The sequence below is a fragment of the Microcaecilia unicolor genome, chromosome 7 (assembly GCF_901765095.1).
Source record: "Microcaecilia unicolor chromosome 7, aMicUni1.1, whole genome shotgun sequence".
NCBI lineage: Eukaryota > Metazoa > Chordata > Amphibia > Gymnophiona > Siphonopidae > Microcaecilia > Microcaecilia unicolor.
This window is the reverse complement of record NC_044037.1, coordinates 214,131,970-214,153,620: the sequence shown is the minus strand read 5'-3', so window position 1 is coordinate 214,153,620 and position 21,651 is coordinate 214,131,970. Positions and strand designations below refer to the sequence as shown.

General features: G+C 44.2%; 1 protein-coding gene across 2 annotated transcripts in view; it reads right to left on the bottom strand.

Annotated features, from left to right (window-relative positions):
- PDE1A (phosphodiesterase 1A) overlaps positions 1-21,651 on the bottom strand; it is a 595,639-nt gene that overhangs the window by 58,805 nt on the left and 515,183 nt on the right. For both annotated transcript variants that reach the window (XM_030209839.1, XM_030209840.1), the window contains 4 exons: positions 11,869-11,994; positions 9,664-9,765; positions 5,618-5,738; positions 15-96 (listed from right to left, as the gene is read on the bottom strand). In XM_030209839.1, the coding sequence (XP_030065699.1) occupies positions 15-96; positions 5,618-5,738; positions 9,664-9,765; positions 11,869-11,994 (431 nt within the window). The remainder of the gene's footprint in view (positions 1-14; positions 97-5,617; positions 5,739-9,663; positions 9,766-11,868; positions 11,995-21,651) is intronic.

Genomic DNA, 21,651 nt, shown 5'->3' with positions numbered 1-21,651 from the left:
AGAAAAATAATTACCTATTTGGGACTGAGCTACCATGGTAGCCTTCCGATCACAAAGCGGGGAAAAGGGAAGCCCTAATTCAACCTCCTTGTCACCCTACAAAGAAATTAGAAAAATCATAAGAACAGATGTGTCGGGTACATCTCCTTAGCAGCAATTATAAAAGTACGGTACAGTTCTGTTAGTGCTACGTTACTTCATTTGAATATGTAGAAATAAGGGTCAATGAAAAAGTAGTAGGTGATATTATTTTATCCAACTAAGTCAAAATATTGGTGACTAGCTTTTGAGAGCTGCCTTCACCAAGTTAAGGAGGAAATACTGCAATTACACCTGGGATTAAGCAATACAGAATTAGGCATGAAGTTCCTGCAAGGGAAAGTAGCCACTATAATTGTAATTACTTAGAAACTGCCAGGGATGGTCTGACATTACCCGAGGACCCAGAGGCTCTCTTCTTCTACCCTGCAAACTTCAGCTCCCCCCAGGTCCCCCCTTAAAGGGCCATGGTGGTCTAGTGACCTCTTCAGGGGTAAGAGAGATCCCCACTCTTTCCTGCCTGATGTCGCTATTCTGCCCAGCGCCACTGCATTTTTAAAATGGCTGCTGAGACTTCCCTGAGGCAGTCTCATGAAACTGCAGAGACTCTCGAGGCTACCGCTGGAAGTCTTGACAGCCATTTTTAAAACATGGTGTCGTCAGGCAGAACAGCAGTAGTGGGCAGGCAATAATGGGGATCTTTCCTGCCCCTGAAGAGGCCTTTAGACCACCAGGGTCCTTCAAGGTAGGGCTGGGGAGGGCACACTAGTGTGTGTGTGGGGGGGGGGGCAGTGTGTGTGTGGGGGGGGGCAGTGTGTGGATGGGGGGGGTGCACAGGCAGTGTGACCCTTACTGCCCAGGGGCCTAGAGTCTGCCCCTGTCACCTGCTGTAGATAAGTTCAAACAATTCAAGGTCATGCTAGAGCTAGGTGGATTTTGACTGGTTTGAGTTCAATGGGAAATACCAATGTCCCCTAATCCACTGGTAGCCTGAAAAATTTGCTTCAACTGTTCAGTAAAACCTGAAACAAATTTGGTCAGTTCAGCCATATGGATAAAATCCACTTAATTTTTTTCTCTAAAGAATCCAAATCAGATTTTCACTTCTGCTGTCGATTTTGTGCATTTCACTCGAAAGGACGTGTTGAATCAGCTTGATAAAGCAGCAGATTATAAATGGGTTATTCACACCGAGTAGCAAACCTTTTAACTCTGTTTGCAACTTTCAGGACTAAACAACAGGGAAGAATTTCTTCCCTTAAATGAGGAACTTCTGACAGGGATGCTTTAGCAGGGCACAGGGATTTTTATATTGATTTTTTCTGTTTAATAAATTGTACATTCAGCAAGTGGCTAGTGGTGCAGTCATCACTCCAAACAACAAGTTTGCTTGATTTACCCTCTATAACTTGACTGACCATGAATCTACCAGTGTTATAAAATAATTTTATGCAGGACTCCTTTGAAATCTGCACACTTTCGGGTTGCTTACATGCGAGTTTGGAGCCAAAGCAGTGTCGCTTGGATGTTATCAGCGAAATTGTACATGACATTTCCGATTTCACAAGTCCTCCATAGGATATTACACTCTATAATTACTTTCACAGATATATTTTGGATTCCTGATGTAGGCCATTAGGCCGAAACACGGCCCATGTCGTGTCCTTTGTCATTTTAAGTACAATTTTTAAAACTTCGATTGCACACTTCTTGGTTTGGACTTTGCGCCTATTCTCCACTTTGGATTTCGTTTGGACTCTTTCTGTGGAGATTTCATCTTCCTCCTTTGCTTGTGCACTCATCAGTCCAACAGCAAGTTTGTTTGATTTACTCTCTATAACTTGAGAGACTGTGAGACTCCCAGTGTTATGGAATAATTTTATGCAGGACTCCTTTGAAATACTGCCCCCTTTAGGGTACCCTAAATAGTGCTTCTCCTATGTACAATAAACAGAACCATTAGGTCATAGTGTGAAGCTCACTACAAAATTACAATTTATTTTTAAATTCATATCCACCCTCCTTCTTATTTACATATGCTATTAAGGGGGCCCATTTCAGTTTAAACATGACTAAGAAAGCTTTCTGTCACACGTGATCAAAGATGATCATAGGGCTGAATGAAGTACTAGGAATGCTTTGTGTGCTTCTGTAAGATGAAGGCACAAACTTCTAATCTTCGAATGAACAGGGGAACTTTATCATACTTCACTCATCTGGAAGTCAATGTATTAATCTGTGAAAATTTTTTGAAAGCAGGGCTTCGTGTGGAAAAGAGTATGCAAATGTCTGAAAATGAATAACCATGTCAAACTGGGGAAGTTTACCCATTTTCTGAATTAAGCACTGCTTATAAGAAAAATTTCAGCTTCTTAATGAACGATCCATTAGCACAAAACTTTACTTAAATTCTAATAAATTAAGGGGTCCTTTTACTAAGGTGCGCTGAAAAATGTCCAGCGGTAGTGTAGATGTGTGTTTTGGGTGCGCGCAGAATTATCTTTCAGTGCGCCTACAAAAAAATGCCTTTTTACAATTTTTGCCAAAAATGGACATGTGGCAAAATGAAAATTGCCACGTGTCCATTTTGGGTCTGAGACCTTACCGCAAGCCATTGACCTAGCGATAAAGTCTCACACGGTAACCGGGTGGTAATGACCTACACATGTCAAATAAACATTATTTTTCGGATGCGCAAATCAGACGCATGCTAAAAATGAAATTACTACAAGAGCCACGCAGTAGCTGGGTGGTAACTCCATTTTGGTGCATGTTGAACACGTGTAGGCGCTTAAGCGGCTTAGTAAAAGGGCCCCTAAATTTCTAATTAATGATCTGCTGCAATGCAAAAGTATGCAAACCAGTTAATTAATTTTGAATTTCACAAAAAAACTGTGTGGAAAAACGATGTGCAAGGTTTTGCAAAACGATGATTGTATCTCAGTAAGGTGACATTATCTTTTTAAGACCATTAAAGGTGTATGTGTGCAAACCAGGCCACTAACCCATTAGAAATCCCACGGGACGTAGTCTGCTTCCTTGTGTGCTACGAATTCTTATTTATCACTGTGGGCAGTGCTGTTTACTACAAATGGACAGCCAAAAAAATGTGTTATCTTTTTCTCTCTTTTTTCATTCTAGAATGAATGTTATTAAAGAGTGTGCACTATGGGGGAAATTCAGTAAGTGGCATCCAATGTTAGGGACCAGGAAGATTTGAAAAATACTAGCTTAGGGCTTCTTTTATCAAACTGCCTATTATCTTCTGGTGCAGTAATGCCAACAAAGCCCATTCACTTGAATGGGCTCCGTCGGCATGGCCGCATGGGAACCGCTAACGCGGCTTAATAAAAAAGGCACTTAGGTTGGATCTCATGCCTATTTTTGGGTACAAAGATTTACACCTGCTAAAACTTGATATAAATGCTGGCACACAACTAATGGCGGTTGGGCACGCAAATGACACTATTCTACAACATCACACCTAAATTCCAGGAACACCCCCATACCTGCTCATGCCCTTCCCATGGCCACACTCCCTTTTGACTTGTTACCATTAAATTTAGGCATGCATGTTATAGACTAGGCCAGGGCAGATCCGCCCATGATTTCAAATGAGTGCAATTAACACTAATTATTGATTTTTAATGACTAACTAATTAGTTTGCACATATTCATATTAGCGCACCCAACTTTGGGTGACCTATATAGAATCCAGGGATAAGTGCAAAGAAGGTGAACTCTTATTAAAAAGTATACACTATCCACTGCATTCTGTATAGGTCACCAAAGTTGGGCATGCAATTTGGGCATGGATCACAGATCCTCGCATAAACTAAATAACTATTAGGCAATACAATCAATTATTGGTGTTAACAAGCACTTAATTGACAGTAATTAGGACTTTCGTGTGGATCTGCCCTACACTCTATTTTATAACATGACTGCCTAAATTTCATAGCGTGCAATTCCAAAGGGGGGGGGGGTGGCCAGGAGAGGGGTATAGGTTGGTCAGGGACATTCCAGAATTTAGGTATGATGTTCTAGAATACCTGTGTGCAATTCTGGTCACCGCATCTCCAAGCGGCTAGGGCTCTTCAGCTTGGAGAAGAGACAGTTGAGGGGAGATATGATAAAGGTCTATAAAAGAATGAGTGAAATGGAATCGGTGGGCATGAATTGCTTGTTTACTCTTTCCAAAAGCACTAGGACTAGGGGACACGCAATGAATTTACAAAGTAATACATTTTAAACAAATCGGAGAAAATATTACTTCACTCAACGTGTAATTAAACTCTGGAATTTGTTGCCAGAGAATGTGGTAAAAGAAGTTAGCTTAGCAGAGTTTATAAAAGTTTTGGATAACTTCCTATAAGAAAAGTTCATAAGCCATTATTAAGATGGACTTGATGAAAATCCACTGCATATTTCTAAGATAAGCAGCATAAAAATCTATTTTACTGCTTTGGGATCTTGCCAGGTACTTGTAACCTGGATTGGCTACTATTGGAAACAAGGATACTGGGCTTGATGGACCTTTGGTCTGTCTCAGTGGCAACCAGCCTTTGGCAGGCGTAAATGCTTGTGCATAAAGTTATGCACTAAAAATGCACTAATCTAGTATTCTGTAAAGATCATTCTGTGCAGTCAGCCCTTTACAGAACACTAGCTTAGTACGGATCATCCCAGCGCCTAACTTTGGGCATCATTTATTGAATTTCTCCATGTGCAAAGAGTGAGCATTCTTTACTGATAGTGCACACATGCACAAACCACCACATATGTGTGAACAATTGTGCATGTGTGTTCATGCACACCCTATCAAAAAAGGGTACAACCTCTTTGCATATAGTGCACACTCTTTAAGAAGAGTGCACACAATTATCTCTGAATGACAGTTTGTTGCAAATGACAGCCCATCCTTACTTTCTACATCGTTGCATTGTAGCACATGCAAAGATATTTAAATGATGATATATCAAGTTCAATAGGGGGAATCAAATTATTAGACATTCCAGGCATAAACATTTTGGTACTTGTTATCAATAGTGATCTGTTAAGAAGGGCTGGCTCAAAACAAGAGCCAGGTCAGGCACTGACTCAAGAGGTTGAAGTTCTAAGGTGCCAAAAGCCTTTCTCACCGACTCAGCCTTCATAGTGGTAAGGGTGTGCTTTGCTCTCCTCAATGTGCTGCTTTATCTGCACAGCCAGCACCACTGTACATTTATACAAGAGAACAGCAGTCAAGTATTGAGAGGGGCACAGTGGTAACAGCAAAGCAACATATGTTTGCCACTGTAAATGAGCAACAAGAGTCAATGCTCCTAGGGGGGAGGGGGCATGGAGGGGCAGGTGCCAATGCAGTCAGGAGAGCACCAATGCATTGGGGGAATGGGCACCTAAGCAAATGAGGTGGGAGGAAACCAGAGCAAATTGGTCTCATGGTGCTACAACCCCTTGAGCCAAAACCTTTGTTAACTTACAAGGCCTGTGGTCTATTGTTCTAGCTAAAACAAAGAACTGACACAGCTCCAGCAATTATCTGTTCAGCCTAAGTAATGTATTTTGAAATTAGCACCTGTCGAAAAAACTCCTCCATCAATGCCATAGTCCAGCGGTGATGCAGGTCCCAGGATTTTGCTGGATGACTGATGTCTGCGGCATGTAGAATCAGAGACATGGCTTTTGCTTTGTCTATCCTGTCAAAGCAAGCATATGGAGAAATTAGGACTTACCAGATAATTTTCTTTTCTTTAGTCAGCGACACTGTTCTGCACAAATGGGTGTTATTCCTTCTTACCAGAAGGTGGAGGTAAAGAAAACTGAATTCTGCTAGTGACATCAGCAGCATAAGGGAAGATGCTCCTTGGAAAAATCTAGTATGCATCAACACAAGCGGCAGAAGGTCCCTTTGTAACGTACCCATGCCCATCAACCACAGCAGCTGCAATGATAATCAAGTGAGCAAAACACCACAGAATGGTACTCGCTACTATGCATATACCAGGATATATCCATATCACGGGAACCCTGTGTGGCTGCCAATCACAAAATTAATTTCTTTTTTTTTTTTCTTATTTCTTTTTGAAGCACTGAAAAGGAAGCACAGAGCACACCTAGAATCCCAGGCTGAGGTCTTCCAAGGGCTTGACTGCAGAACGGTGTCACTGACTAAAGAAAAGAAAATTATCCAGTAAGACATAATTTCTCATTTCTTAGTGTCAGCTTCATGTACTGCACAAATGGGATGTACCAAAGACGTCTATTGAGGGGGGTGGGGGGAGACAAGGCTCCCTCCAAATGATGGCTCTGCCAAAGTCCAAGAAGACTCTAGCCAACACATCCAACCTGTAGTACTTAGCAAAGGACTAGAGTGATGGACAAGTCACCAACCTGCAAATGTCCTCAGGGAGCAATGCCTGAGCCCTAGTAGAGTGGACCATTAGCCTTTGACACATCAGATGATTCTTGTCGATGTAGGCGGACTCAATAGGTGCCTTGATCCATCTCACAATGGAGGCCTAGAGGTTGCATGACCCTTCCAAGGGCCATGGAAAGCACAAAGAAGTGGACAGAGATGAAATTCATTTATCTCCCTCAGGTACCGGAGCAACATCCTCTGGACAGCTAGCTCATAGAGCTACTGATCCCCAGGAGTTGAACCTTCTGCAAAAAGGAGAGCAAGCAGACCACCTGATTAATATGGAATGCAGACACCAATTTCAGCAGAGAGGAAGGGACCGTAAACAGGGATCCCGAGTCCTCTGTGAAGGAAAGATGCGGGTCTTGGAAATATAGTGCCTGCAGCTTGGAGATTCTACAAGCAGAGGTGATAACGATCAGAAACACTGCCCTGATAGTAAGGTCCTTGGTGGAAACTGAGAACAGATGCTCAAATGGGGTCTTGGACATCACCCAAAGCATCATATCGAGGTTTCACAATGGGAAGGAAGGGCATGGTGGAGGGTATAGAGGAGCCACCTGTTTCAGGGACTGAGCCACCTCTATATGCAAAGCCAGAGAAATACCCTTCACCTTTCCATGCCTTCCCATGAAACCTGACTACAGCCATCACCTGGACCCTCAGGGAGCTCAGAGCCAGCCCCTGATCCAGACCTTGCAGCAAACCCCCTAAAATATTGGGAATCTGAGCCCTCCAGGGAGACAGGAAGTACTCTCCATACCAGGATTCAAGAACTCACAGATCCTGATTTAAACCAGGCTCCTAAAGGCCTTCCTGGAGTGTAGCAGCAAAGGGACCACTGTGAGGGAGACCCCACACATCTCTAAACGTTTCCACCCAATGGCCAAACCATAAGCCAGAAAGAATCTGAGGCGACCAGCCGGGGAGTCCCACTCCACCATCATCATGGGAAATGAGGGCCTTATGGAGTGGGAAATGCTTTGTGGCCCCAAAAGGCCTGCTGCAGGAGGCTTAAGCATAGCCAAGGCCCCTGTGACAAAAGAGCTAGAAAGCAACGGGACCGCTCTTTTACAGCCTCCTGACAGGAAAGGTCCTCGGGGGTGGAATCCATAGGGGATTGGGAACCCAAGAGGATCTCTGAGTCCTCCTTCACTCCCTCCAAAGAACCCAGATCTTCCAGAATGACAAGATCCATTCTATGGCACTGAGACCCCAAAATGGGGCCCCTGCCAATCCCTTTGGGGCCCCCACCATGAGGATGAGGGTTAGGTTTAGGGCTAGGACTAGGTTTAAGTTTGAAGAGGGGACCTGTGTAGGGCTTGCTTAACCATCTGGGTCAAGCTGTGGAGTCATAAAAACACTGGGACCTCTAGGGACCCGTACAGAGGGACCCAAGATGGGCAGGATTGAAAAAGCCCGTTACACAACCTGGGATTTGTTCTCCCTGTGTGTGAATTGAGAGAAAAGGGAGGATTCTAACTGCCAATGTGCCTTGGCAGGAACACTGTCAGAGGACAGTATCCATTTCAGCTTAAGGGGGTAGGGGAAGAGCACATGTAAAATGCTCACAGAGATAAGGCTGAATGAGTCACATTTACACACTATAAAATTAATCCATTATTCCTGCTCAACTGATGGCTCTGCAGACCATGCAGCTTGTGTTGGCCTGCATGCCTCACCACGTGGCAAACACACAAGGGCTTGCCTGGCTGCTTCAGCCTATCTCAGTCTGGGGTTCCAGCATGTTGTCCCCAGTTCTCTCTGGCTGCGCCTAGAGGAAAATTCCCTACTTAGTTCTTTACAATAGCACTAGCCCCTGACAAAGGGCATAAAGCTAACCAGACCAAATGATTTTTTTTTTTTTTTTTTGTACACGTGCTGCTGATGTGAGCACTTTTGGAAAGCCTGGAAGTTGCAGGGGGAGCCCATGGGGAGCACACCCAAACAGAGTGAACGGGCAAGAGGGGTGGGCAATGAGGACCCGCACCCCTAGGGTCGAGTCAAAGCCTCACACAATGGCACTATGAAGTACGACTGGGGCTGCGGAGCCAAGGTACTAGTTCAACTAGGTACAGTCCTGAGACTGTGACCTTGGAGCGGACATTAGGCTCAACCATGCTGCGCGGGGAGAGTGGGGAGAGTGGGGAGCTAGGCCAGGGACAGGAGCACTGTCAACATCATCTACCACCTGCTGAAAGCAGATAAAAATACTGGATTGTTCCAGGGAGTACCTCTGTTTATTCTGATGATGTCACTGGTACAATTTAATTTTCTCCACCACCACATGCTGGTAGGAAGGTGTCATGAAATGCCTAGCCACCCGCCTGGGGCTACCCTGTAGTCAATTAGAGGGTTTATTCCCAGCACAGCTCAGGTCCACCTGCACCTGCCACTTGTGCTCTACACTAGCACCCTCCTCCCACCAACTGGGTCACAATCACTTCTGGACGAGTCTCCCCCTCTCAAATTATCCCCAGTGATTTCTAGATTACTGGGACCACACTCCCAGTGGTCCCCCAGTTCCCAGAAAGCACTCACAGACCCAAAACACAAACCACCAGGATTCTTTATCAGTCCAGACAGGCAGAGTCAACAAACTAAACAGGTTTATTGTCACACTGGAACAATGAACAAAAAATGCACACTCAGCAAACAGTAACAGGTAGCTGAATTATGGATCAATTATAATGCTAACTAAACATCTGCATACTACCTAAACAAAACCTGGGAAGATCAGCACATATAATTCATCGGACCTCAGCAAAGAGATCTGTCTCTCTTTCCTCTCGGGCTAAGCCAGTACTACTGGGTAATTTTCAAACTCCAGGCCAATCAAAGCCTAGCCAACAAGTTTTAAAATTATACTACTGCTTGCTACCTGCTTGTGTTAAAAAAAAGAACATTCAATTCCTTATAACAGCTTTACAGGAAAGAACCACCACCTGCTGGCCAAATAGGAGCAATACAATTCAGGACATAATTAAAACAGGAAAATATCTAATACATTTTATAGGCTTAAAACACACTGTTTTTTTCACAGAAGGGATAACACCCATTTGTGCAGAATGGTGGAGCTGATACTAAGAAAGTTCTTATTATTGCAAAACAATAGGCAGCTCTTACAGACTTTCCTGAGAAGTGCTTCATTGAAAAAATAGCTTTGCATTGTTCAATAAAGGGCAGGATGGAGAATAACTCACCCCTCTGGCTGCTGCAAAATGCCTCGCATTGTTTTGATTTGCTGGAAGTGACATGACATGTCAGTAGACAAGACCATCTCAATGACCAGCGCGCGGAGATCCCTGCAAGCAAATCACCATTACTGTGCAAGAGAACATTGTGTTCAAATTACTCTGAATTTATATTTTAGGGGGCACTTCAAATATCTCTACAAACTGAATTTTCAATTGGCCCAGACAGGCTTCTGTAGCAGGACACGCTTCACAAACCAGCCCTGCAATTACTGTTTCAGAGCATGAGTCACGCTTGTTCACAATTCCGTTTCCCTGGCTCATAAACTGTAATTAAGAGCAATTTTAGCACTTGGTGCAGCTCTAACATTTATGTCTTCATTACTGTCAAGCCTGAAATGTTATTGTGATCACCAGTTTAAGATTCCAATTCACTATTGTCCCTCTCTCTTTCGCCTGGGCACCAGTCTATCAGATGTTCTGGTGGGGTACGATAGCAACAGCAAAGTGTTAGAGCACTTGTTATGTGGAATACACACACACTGGGACTAATTTGAACCTTTGAGATGACAAAGTAAAAACTGAATGTTTAATAGCACAAGTTAAGGCTGCTCCTTTGGTTAGTTGGGGAGTGATTGCAAGGTCATATATTTCCATTTACAAAGGCAAACTAACCAACGGTTCTGGAAAAAAAGGAGTGAAATATTTTGCAGTAATTGTGGAAACAGGAGTGCAAGAAGCATCACATGCATGATAGATGCTATAATTCTGTAAGGAAGGTGCCAATTTTTAAGTACCAAGAAGGCATGTAAATGACCAGAATAGCAACATATACATATGTATAGGCACATTCAAATGACAAAGATGCTATTCTGTAAAATGGTGCCTAAATATGATGGCACATAGTTAGAAGCTGGATGTACTTGTGACCAGTGATTGGGTGGGGTGCTCAGCTATGCAGGTGAAATACAGAAAACTATAATGTTTTTTTTTAACTTTCTAGTCACATGCATTTATTCCAGCTCTATGGCTACTGTAAATGGCCACATATAAATGAGACATGTATTTTCACCACTATTCTAATATTCTATAAAGGAAATTAGGCATGTATGAGGAGTTCCCAAGAAATTATAATTACTATTCCTACTTGTACCTGTTACTTCAAATGTAAGAAACAAAACAAAAACAAAAAAAAACCCCACCAAAATAAAAACAGTTCAGGGAATTAAAGAAGACCTGAATACAACCTCACAATGACTATTCTTCACATCTAGTTTTCTGTTAAAGCCTACCTGTGCCTCTTTGTCCTGTCCTGTTTGGTTGTCTTTTTCTCCCACCCTATGTCCAATATGTGACTTTACACCCCCCCACACAGAATTCCTGAGAGATTGTTACAAGTTATTTTGTTATGACACTTATACAGAGCTAGCGTGCCTCTGCCTATTTGCCCTACCTGTGAGGGGATATTTCCTCCCAACCCCACTATGCTCAGCGTATGGCTCTAGATCCACACCCAGACAGACAGCCTGAGTGATTTTCACAAGAATCTGTTGTGACAAAGAAACAACTTGCTGCTACTGACTCCCTGTTTCTTAAAAAGTTTATCTGTGCTATTATGATGCTTTCTCTATTTTTCAAGGTTTTGACTTGAACTGTTTTTCACGCTAGCGTCTTTTCTTCAAAAATGGTGCTGTGTTTTGCTTTTCTTTCACTTTATTAGTTAGGCTTCATTTTATTAGTCAGGTTTTGATAACATCACAAACCATGAGATTTATGAGAAGAGAAACAGGACTAGACTTGTTTGGCTACTAGTCAAAAAGTTTGAATATGATTTGTTAAATGCCTCATGCTTCCACTTTATTCTCCTCCTCTCAAAGTGGTTCCATTTTGTCTGATGAATGGATGAATGAGGATTTGGCTCAAATCAGCCCCTGACCTATTTGGTTTGTTAAAGTTACAGTATACAAAGCAAAAATGCCCTCATCTGTAGGATTTTACCATTCATCTAAAAATAAATGCACACCCCTAATAGCTTAGTCTTGTATTACCAGCTTTCTACCTAGGATCATTTGTATGTTCAGCAATAGAGATGGGATAGATAATTTTAAGAAACATTAAATAAGCGGTGAGCCATCATAGGGTAAATGGAAATTAAAGTCTTGTATTTGATCTTAATTCAATTTATGTATAAGACTGTAGAGATACAAGACTTACCTCCAATCGTCTTTGGACAAATTGACAAAAATGTTGGATTCTTCCTCTTGCATAATTCGATAAGCAGCACTCACATGATGATTTTCAAGAACAGAACGATCATTGTACAAAATTGCAACCTCAGACCTAGATTTAACAAAATAAATATCATCACCGAAATGTACACATAAATCAGTCACTCAGAATCATGCTTTTCCAGTGGCAGGAACCAGAATCTGAAATTCCTTTTCAGCCACAATCTGCCTGAAGACTGATATGTTGAAGTTCCACAAAAATGTGAACTCATTTTCATTTATCAGTTGTGTATCATGTCAGGACGGAGCTAGAAGAAAGCCTCTGAGAGTGACTGACAGTCAATGCTTTTATATGGCCTGATAGGTAGAATTTATGCATTTAATTTCATATATGTGATTTGCTTACATTCATGTAATGTTTATCTGAACAATTTATATGTTTATTGCAATCCACCGAGAACTGGTAGTAATCAGCAATATACATATATAACACATAACAGAAACTGTACATATAAATGTCCAAGTATTTTAAGCACACAGAAAAACTAATACTAAGGGGTCCTTTTACTGCAGCATAGCAAATGGAATTAGCGCATGCTAAATGCTAAGTAGCCCATTTTATACCTATGGGCTTTTTAGCAATTAGCCCGCGTTAAACTTTAGTTACAGGGCCCATATTCAGCTAGTGGCAGTTGGTGTTTTTTTTTTAAAACACTGACTGTTGCAGGCTAAAGAAGACCACGATATTTAGTGCTGGCATCTGTGTGGGTACTGGCACTGAATATCCAGGCTCTGACCAGGTTCTGGCCATATCCAGAACCTGGTCATAGCATCCAGGAGCTGTGTTTTGAATTCTTTGAATCTTCCACAAAAGGCCTGACAACAGATATTGAGCCTGCTATCCAGTTAGCTAATTGGATAGTGGGCTGAATATCAGGTATTCTTTTTCTGGTGGTGCTCCTCCCAAACCACCCCCAGATCATTCTCTTCCCTCCTGAGTACCCCACAAGAGCATTGCTCCCCTTTCGAACCCCCCCTCCCGAATAGTAGCTCCACCAAGATCAGACCCTCCAACATCTGCCTACTTATGGAACCCCCTCTGAAGGGCATTCCCCTACCTGAAACCCCTAGGAAGAACCCCTCCCAGGCCCCCGAATGTGCTTTAGGATCCTTGGTAGTTTAGAGGTACAGTATGGGCTAGGCAGGAGTGAACTCCAGTTGCTCCTGCCCATGCCAGCTTTGAGTGGAAAATAGCCATTTTGCTTCTAGATTTGGCATGGGCAGTAGCAACTACTGGAGTTCACTCTTGCCTGGCCACCTACACCCCTAAACCACCAGGAATACTAAGAGAGGCCAAGGGGCCTACAAGTTGTGGAAATTCAAGTGTGTGTGGGGCCTAAGAAGGGGTATGCTCCCAGGGGGGGATCAGGAAGTGGGCAGATCTTGGAGGGGCTAATTTCAGGACTGCTGGGGGGAGAGGGATTCTAAGGTTAAGGGGATTAGTGAGCAGGAATGCTGTTCAGGAAGTCAACAGGAAGAGAGAGCAAAAAACAATGTAAGCAGCTACCTGGGAGTTATGCAGATGCTAGCTGATATTCAGTGCGGGGCTTTGCACAACTAAATGAATAAAGTTAAGACACCATTTTATGTGGTACTATCTGGCACATAGTTATGCGGGCAGTGGCACTGAATATTTCTGGTACCAGCGTAACTCCTGACTCTGACCTCAGAACGCCCTTCCACTACCCGGATTTCACCTGAGTGAACAGACTCAGTATTTAGAGGCGCTGCCTGGTTAAGTACTGCCAGCTCAGTGAGACTGAACTGGGCAGGAACCTCTTCCTTCTTAACTCTTTTGAATATCGGGCCCTAAATCCTTAAGTTAAAGTCATGGGTTTCCCAAATACCAAAATAGCCGGTATCAGTTGACACAAAAATGTACATCCCTAATAAAATTTAGATCATATATCATTTTGTTTCACTATGCAATAATGTGTTTTATTTCATTTACTGCAAGCATAATGGCACGTACTTTTACTAGATAGCACACACTGGAGTTCATTTTCAAAACAGAAAAATGGCAAAAAAAATGGCAAAAAGCAGCAGATGAACATTTCTTTTCACAAAAACATCCAAATCACTATTTTCAAAGCTCATTTTAAGATGTTTTTCTATGTAGGTCATCTAAATCTGAAGGGGGGCATGTTGGAGGTGTGTTTTGGGTGGGACTAGGGTGGGCTTATGATGTGGACATTTTTCTGCAATAATGAAACATTCTAAAAATGTCCTGGCAAAAATAGGACATTTTTGACTGTACCTGTTTCAATAATAACTAAGAGCAAAAGAAGGTGCCCAAACTGACCAGACCAGCTCTATGATAGCTGCAATATAATGGCCATTCCTCTTAGAGTAGCAAGCAGGTCTCTGGAGCAGCCTATTGGTCGGTGCAATGGACGGTAGAGAAAGGAACCCAGGCCCATAATCTCATTCTAATTAGTACATTTGTGGTGGAAAGTGTGAGCACCCCAAAAACCATATAATACCTAATGAACCCACATATAGGTGACACCATCAGACATAAGGGCTATTGTGGTGGTGTACAGATGGGTACAGTACATTTTTTGCTATTCCTGGAGGGCTCACCATACGTCAGGGGTATATGATGTGATATGTACCTGGAACCTTTTGTGAAGTACTGCGGTGCCCCCTAGGCTGCCCCACTGCTCTGCTGGAATGTCTGTGTGGCCAGTCTAGCAAGACTGCTGATCCCAGACATCCCAATGGCTTGTTTTTGAGTGTGTTTCCCTTGGAAGGTTTTTGAATGAAAATGGCCCTCAAAGAAAGACGCACTGAGCACAAAAATGTCTAAAATAGGGTGATTTTCGAACCAAAAAGATAAAATATTTTTCTGATTTGAAAATGATCATTGCATTACATTACTTATATTCTGTATCTATCCACAGAGTTCAGTGCGGATCACAACAAGAAGCAAACAGGCAAACCCTGTGAATTAACAACAATCAATTAATTCATATAAATAAAGTTAACATAAATTAATTATAAACTTCTTAAAAAGGAAAGTTTTTAAAGTTTCCCTAAAAACAGAAAAGCTCTGAAGGGCTCTTTTATTAAGCCGTGTAGGTGCCTACACATGCACAATGAACATCAATCTGGAACTACCGCCCGGCTACTGCATGGCCCGAGCTGTAATTCCAATTTTTACGCGCATCCGCTACGTGTGTCCAAAAATATTTTTTATTTTTGAACATGTGGCGCTAACCGGGTGGTAATCAGCAGTGTATGTCTGTTGACAATTACCACCCGGTTAACGTGTGAGACCTTACCACTAAGTGAATGGGTGGTGTTAAGGTCTCAGACCCAAAATGGACGTGCGCCAATTTTTATTTTGCTGCACATCCATTTTCGGCAAAAAAAAGGCCTTTTTTACAGGCACGCTAAAAAATGGATCTGCAGACATCCAAAACAAGCGCCTACATTAGCACAGGCAATTTTTCAGTGCAGCTTTGTAAAAGGACCCATGAATTTTTTTCAATTGTGTAGGAAGAGAGTTCCATAACAAAGGGGCCTGATACATAAGGCTAGCAGAACAAATAGTCTTATTTTTCAATTTGCTAGGACTGAGATAGTGAAGTAGTAAGTTATCTTGGAGGCCTCTGTCTTTTTTTTGCCAGTTATACCCAAACACGCAAATATTCAGGAGTGTTTATCCCCAGGAATAAGGAGTGGATTTTCCCAAATTTACCTTGATAATGGTGTATGCATTTTTCCTGTGCACTGAGTAAAAAAAACAACAAATATTTTCTGATTTATTTTGTACTAATAAGTAATGTCACTGCATGCCTACTACTCTCTAGTACTTGTGTTTACCTGTTATACTCCATTCCTTGCTTTTTTTCCAGAGTAAATCAGATTTTAGTTGACAGGACACTAGTCGATCAAAAGTCAGCAGAGTGCACCAGAGGTAAGATAGGAAGCAGGTTATCTGCTTGTACACTAGCAATTTAGCTTATGCTCAGCTTTGTTCATGTTTCTTTTGCTGACAAGTTCTTAATCCCCCTCTGTTCTAAGATGGTGTTAGATTCCTTCTTTCTCTTTTTCTCTCCCACGTCTCCATCTTGCACTGTTTCCCAAGATAGTGACTGTGTATCCTAATGAGACATTTAGCATACTTGGACATTATCCAAGCTTCCTACAAACCAGAATAGCAGCAGCCCTCTCCTCTCTCTCACTTAGCTTTTCTACAACTTTTGTCAGGATAACAATGTAAAATGGTTGTTATGGCAATCATGTAATCAAAACGGTTTTAGAGTACACAAGTTAATGCTAAGAAGATTGTAGAACATTCTCAGATCCTAAGACAAACTGTCATGGTGACCAAAAACATCTCGGAACCAGAGCAAATTGTTTAGACTTTCTTGGCCTCAATTGAAGGCTTTTGGCCATTAGCATGATTTTGCTCTGGCCCATTCCATTTCTGCTTTTTCAATACTTTTCAGTTAAACTCAGTCAATCCTGCACAGGTTATGTGCCTGGGTTACCACAACTAGAAGGCAATGCCCTGTGATACCTCTTTTAGGAAAGTTATTTCAATTAATTGTCAGATAGCGAAGATACTTACCTGTAGCAGGTATTCTCCAAGGACAGCAGGTTGATTGTTCTCACATGTGGGTCGATGTCCGCGTCAGCCCAGGAATTGGATGGCATTTTGCAAGCAAAATATAAAAAAAAGTTTTGTCAGAGTCTTCTGGCGCACGTGCAGCGCGCACCGTGCATACGTGGACTGATTTCCCGCCCGTTGCGTGAACGCGTTCCCTCAGTTAAATTAAAAAGCATAAAAGGAAGCAAATAACAACTCCAAAGGGGAGGTGGGAGGATTTGTGAGAACAATCAGCCTGCTGTCCTTGGAGAATACCTGCTACATGTAAGTATCTTTGCTTTCTCCAAGGACAAGCAGGCTGCTTTTTCTCACATGTGGGGTATCCCTAGCAACCAGGCTCACTCAAAACAATGAACATTGGTCAATTGGGCCTCACAATGGTGAGAACATAACATAGATTGACCTGAAACCATAAACAATTAACTGAGAGTGCAGCCTGGAACAGAACAAAAATGGGTCTAGGGGGTGGAGTTGGATTCTAAACCCCGAACAGATTCTGCATCACTGACTGCTCAAACCTACTGTCTCGTCGGGTATCCTGCTGAAGGCAGTAGTGAGGTGTGAATGTGTGGACTGATGACCACGTTGCAGCCTTGCAAATCTCTTCAATGGAGGCTTTTAAGTGAGCCACTGATGCAGCCATGGCTCTAACATTATGAGCCGTGACATGGCCCTCTAGAGTCAGCCCAGCTTGGGCATAAGTGAAGGACATGCAATCTGCTAGCCAATTGGAGATTGTGCGTTTTCCGATGATGACTCCTCTCCTGTTGGGATTGAAAGAAACAAACAACTGGGTGGACTGTCTGAAGGGCTTTGTCCGCTGTCTTGCAGTCCAAGGAATGCAAACTGCTTTCGCCAGGGTGGGTATGAGGATGGGGAAAGAATGCTGGCAAGACAATTGACTGGAACAGATGGAACTTCAACACCACCTTTGGCAGGAACTTAGGGTGCGTGCGGAGGACTACTCTGTTGTGATGAAATTTGATATAAGGTGCATGTACTACCAAGGCCTGAAGCTCACTGACCCTATGAGCTGAAGTAACAGCCACCAAGAAAAGGTGGCTGTCAAGTACTTCAGATGGCAGGTATTCAGTGGCACAAAAGGAGCTTTCATCAGCTGAGTAAAAACAACGTTGCGATCCCATGACACTGGTGGATGTTGGAAAGGGGGCTTTGCCAAAAGAAAACCTCTCATGAAGTGAACAACTAAAGGCTGTCCAGATATGGGCTTACCCTCTACACGGCGATGAAAAGCACTAATCGCATAAAGGTGAACTCTTACTGAGTTGACCTTGAGACCAGACTCTGACAAGCATAGAAGATATTCAAGCAGGGTCTGTGTAGGACAAGAAAGAGGATCTAGGGCCTTGCTGTCACACCAGATGGCAAACTTCCTCCATTTGAAAGAGTAACACCTCTTGGTGGAATCGTTTCTGGAAGCAAACAAGACTCGGGAAACACCCTCTGAAAGACCCTTAGAGGTGAATTCTAAGCTCTCAACATCCAAGCCATGAAAGCCAGAGACTGGAGGTTGGGATGTAGAAGCGATTCCTTGTTCTGAGTGATGAGGGTTGAAAAACACTCCAATCTCCACGGTTCTTTGGAGGACAACTCCAGATGAAGAGGAAACCAAATCTGACGCGACCAGAAGGGTGCAATCAGGATCATTGTTCCGTGGTCTTGCTTGAGTTTCAGTAAAGTCTTCCCTACTAAATGTATGGGAGGATACGCATATAGAAGATCTGTCCCCCAATGTAGAAGAAAGGCATCTGATGCTAGTCTGTCATGGGCCTGAAGCCTGGAACAGAAATGAGGGACCTTGTGATTCATCTGAGTGGCAAAAAGATCCACCGAGGGGGTGCCCCATGCTCGGAAGATCTTGCGGACTATGCCCATGTTCAGTGACCACTCGTGAGGTTGCAATATCCTGCTCAACCTGTTGGCCAGACTGTTGTTTATGCCTGCCAGGTAAGTGGCTTGGAGAAATATGCAGTGATGGCAAGCCCAAAGCCACATCTGAACGGCTTCCTGACACAGAGGGTGAGATCCGGTGCCCCCCTGCTTGTTGGTGTAAAACATGGCAACCTGATTGTCTGTCTGAACTAAGATTGGATAGCCAATCTCTGAAAGCCTTTAGAGCATTCCAGATTGCTCTTAATTCCAGGAGGCTGATCTGCAGACTGTTTTCCTGAAAGGACCAGACTCCCTGAGTGTGGAGCCCATCTATATGAGCCCCCCACCCCAGGAGAGATGCATCTGTCGTCAGCACTTTTCGTGGCTGAGGAACTTGGAATGGTCACCCCAAAGTCAAATTGGATCGAATTGTCCACCACTGAAGAGAGTTCCGAAAGTCGGTGGACAGTTGGCTTACATCCTTCTAGACCCTCCGCAGCTTGAAACCACTGGAAAGCTAGAGTCCATTTAGCTGATCTCATATGTAGACGTGCCATGGGCGTTACATGAACTGTGGAGGCCATGTGCCCCAGAAGTCTCAACATCTGCCAAGCCGTGACCTGCTGAGAAGCTCGAACCATGGACACCAGGGACAGAAGGTTGTCCACCCTTGCCTCAGGGAGATAAGCTCGAGCTGTCTGAGTGTTCAGCAGAGCTCCAATGAATTCCAATTTTTGGACTGGAGTGAGATGGGACTTGGGATAATTTATGATGAACCCCAGTAGCTCCAGCACCTGAATAGTCATTCACATGGACTCCAGAGCACCCTCCTTCAAGGTGCTCTTCACCAGCCAATCGTCGCGATAAGGAAACACATGCAGTCCCAGTCTGCGTAGCGACGCTGCGACTACAGCTAGGCATTTTGTAAACACTCTGGGCACAAACACCAGGCCAAAAGGCAGTACACATTACTGAAAGTGCTGTGTTCCCAGCTGAAATCGAAGATACTTCCTGTGAGCTGGAAGTATCAAGATGTGTGTGTAAGCATCCTTTAAGTCCAGAGAGCATAGCCAATCATTTTCCTGAATCATGGGAAGAAGGGTGCCTAAGGAAACCATCCTGAACGTTTCTTGGATAAGAAATTTGTTCAGGGCTCTTAGGTCTAGGATGGGACGCATCCCTGTTTTCTTTTACACAAGGAAGTACCTGAAATAGAATCCCAGCCCTTCTTCCCCTGGTGGAACGGGTTCGACCGCTTGGGCCTGTAGAAGGGCGAAGAGTTCCTCTGCAAGTACCTGCTTGTGCTGGGAGCTGTAGGACTGAGCCTACGGTGGGCAATTTGGAGGCTTGGATTCCAGATTGAGGGTGTATCCAAACTGGACAATTTGAAGAACCCACTGGTCGGAGGTTATAAAAGGTCACCTTTGGTGAAAAAACATTAACCTCCCTCCAACCGACAAGTCGTCCAGTACGTCAAAAGCCCATCCCTTGTTTTTCATGGGGAGCCGCAGTGGCCTTAGGCGCACGCTGTTGATGAGAACGAGCGCACTGGGACTGAGCCTGGGCAGGCTGCAGAGAAGCAGGAGTGTACCTATGCCTAGCATAGGAATAGGGAACACTCCTCTTCCCTCCAAAAACAACTCTTAGATGAGGAGGTAGTATAAGATACCCGGCGGGAGAGAGAATCCATAGCATCATTGTGCTTTTTGAGTTGGTCAACCAGATCCTCTACTTTCTCACCAGAGGGAAGGACCAGTTTCGCATAAGGACTTCCTTCAGTACATTATGCAAAGGAGCCATTGCAGCCTCTCTAGGCGGAGAAGGATAATCCAGGACCTCGAGCATCTCAGGCCTGGGTTCATCCTCAACCTCCATAGGGAAGGGAATAGCCACAGCCATTTCCTGTACAAAGGAGGTAAAGGATAGACTCTCTGGAGGAGAAAGTCTCCTTTCTGGTGGAGGTGAAGGTTCAGAGGGAATCCTATAGGTCTCATCAGAAGAAAAGTACCTGGGATCTTCCTCTTTCTCCCATGGACGCTCATCTTCAGTATCGGACAAAACATCCCTCAGAGCAGTCCGAAGCTGAGCCTGCCTCGACGCCGAAGAACGACATCCTTGATGGCGGTGCCGAGAAGTCGACGCCCGCCTGGACACCGGTGAAGCTTCCTCCACTGATGTCGAAGGGGAGTTGACCAGGGTGACAGCAGACACCAATGCCATAGGTGGCACCGAGGTCGGAGACCTCACCACAGGCGAAGGGCCAGATGCTGCTGCAGCAGATGGTGCGTAAGGTGCAAGCACCCCCAACACTGAAGCAGACTGGCGCAGCAATCCTTCCAGAAGCTCTGGAAGCAGGGCCTTGATGCACTCGTCGAGAGCCACCATTGGACAAGGCTGCGGGGCCGGTAAAGGAGCCGGTGGCAGAATCTGTCGAGACTCGGGAGCAGGTACCAGGCTGCTAGACCGATGCATTGGCACATCCTGAATAGAGGGAGAGCGATCCTCTTGGCACCGACGCTTCTCGGGTGCCGAATCCCTCAACGCCCTGGAGCTCCCAGCACCATGTGTCGAAGGAGAATGATGACGGTGCTTCTTCGCCTTCACTCGACGCCCGTCATCGAGACTCCTCGGTACCGATGAGGACGTGAAATCCTCATGCCTCCTAGGGACCGGGTCCGACGAAGGTAGGTTCCGGGGGGCCCGCATAGCAGGAGGCCTCGAGGCAGGTGGAAACCCACTTGCCTCACTGCTCCCAGTGCGAATTGGTCTTTCAGCAGCCATTACCTCCGCTCCCGACGTCGATGCTTCCTTCGATGTCGATGTCGAAGGACCGGACCAAGCCCCAAAAAGCTTTTCTCATTGGGCTTCTCGAGACGCTCGGGTCCGTTTCTTCATACGAAGATACAGACTACAAGCGGCTGGGCTATGGTCGGGCCCAAGGCACTGGATACACCAGGCGTGGGTATTGGTACCTGAGATGGTCCGGTTGCACCGAGTACAACGTTTCAAGCCGCTGGGAGTCTTCGATGACATGGAAGGAAAAACAGCTTCGGCGAAATCAAAAGACGCAATTGTGCCTGTTAAAAGAAAAAGGCACAAAAATAAGGGAAAAAAAAGCCGGCCACGTCAAAAAAGAAAGGAAACTTCAAAAGGGAGAAAAACTAAGAAAAGTAAAGGAACTCTCTACTTTTTTTTTTT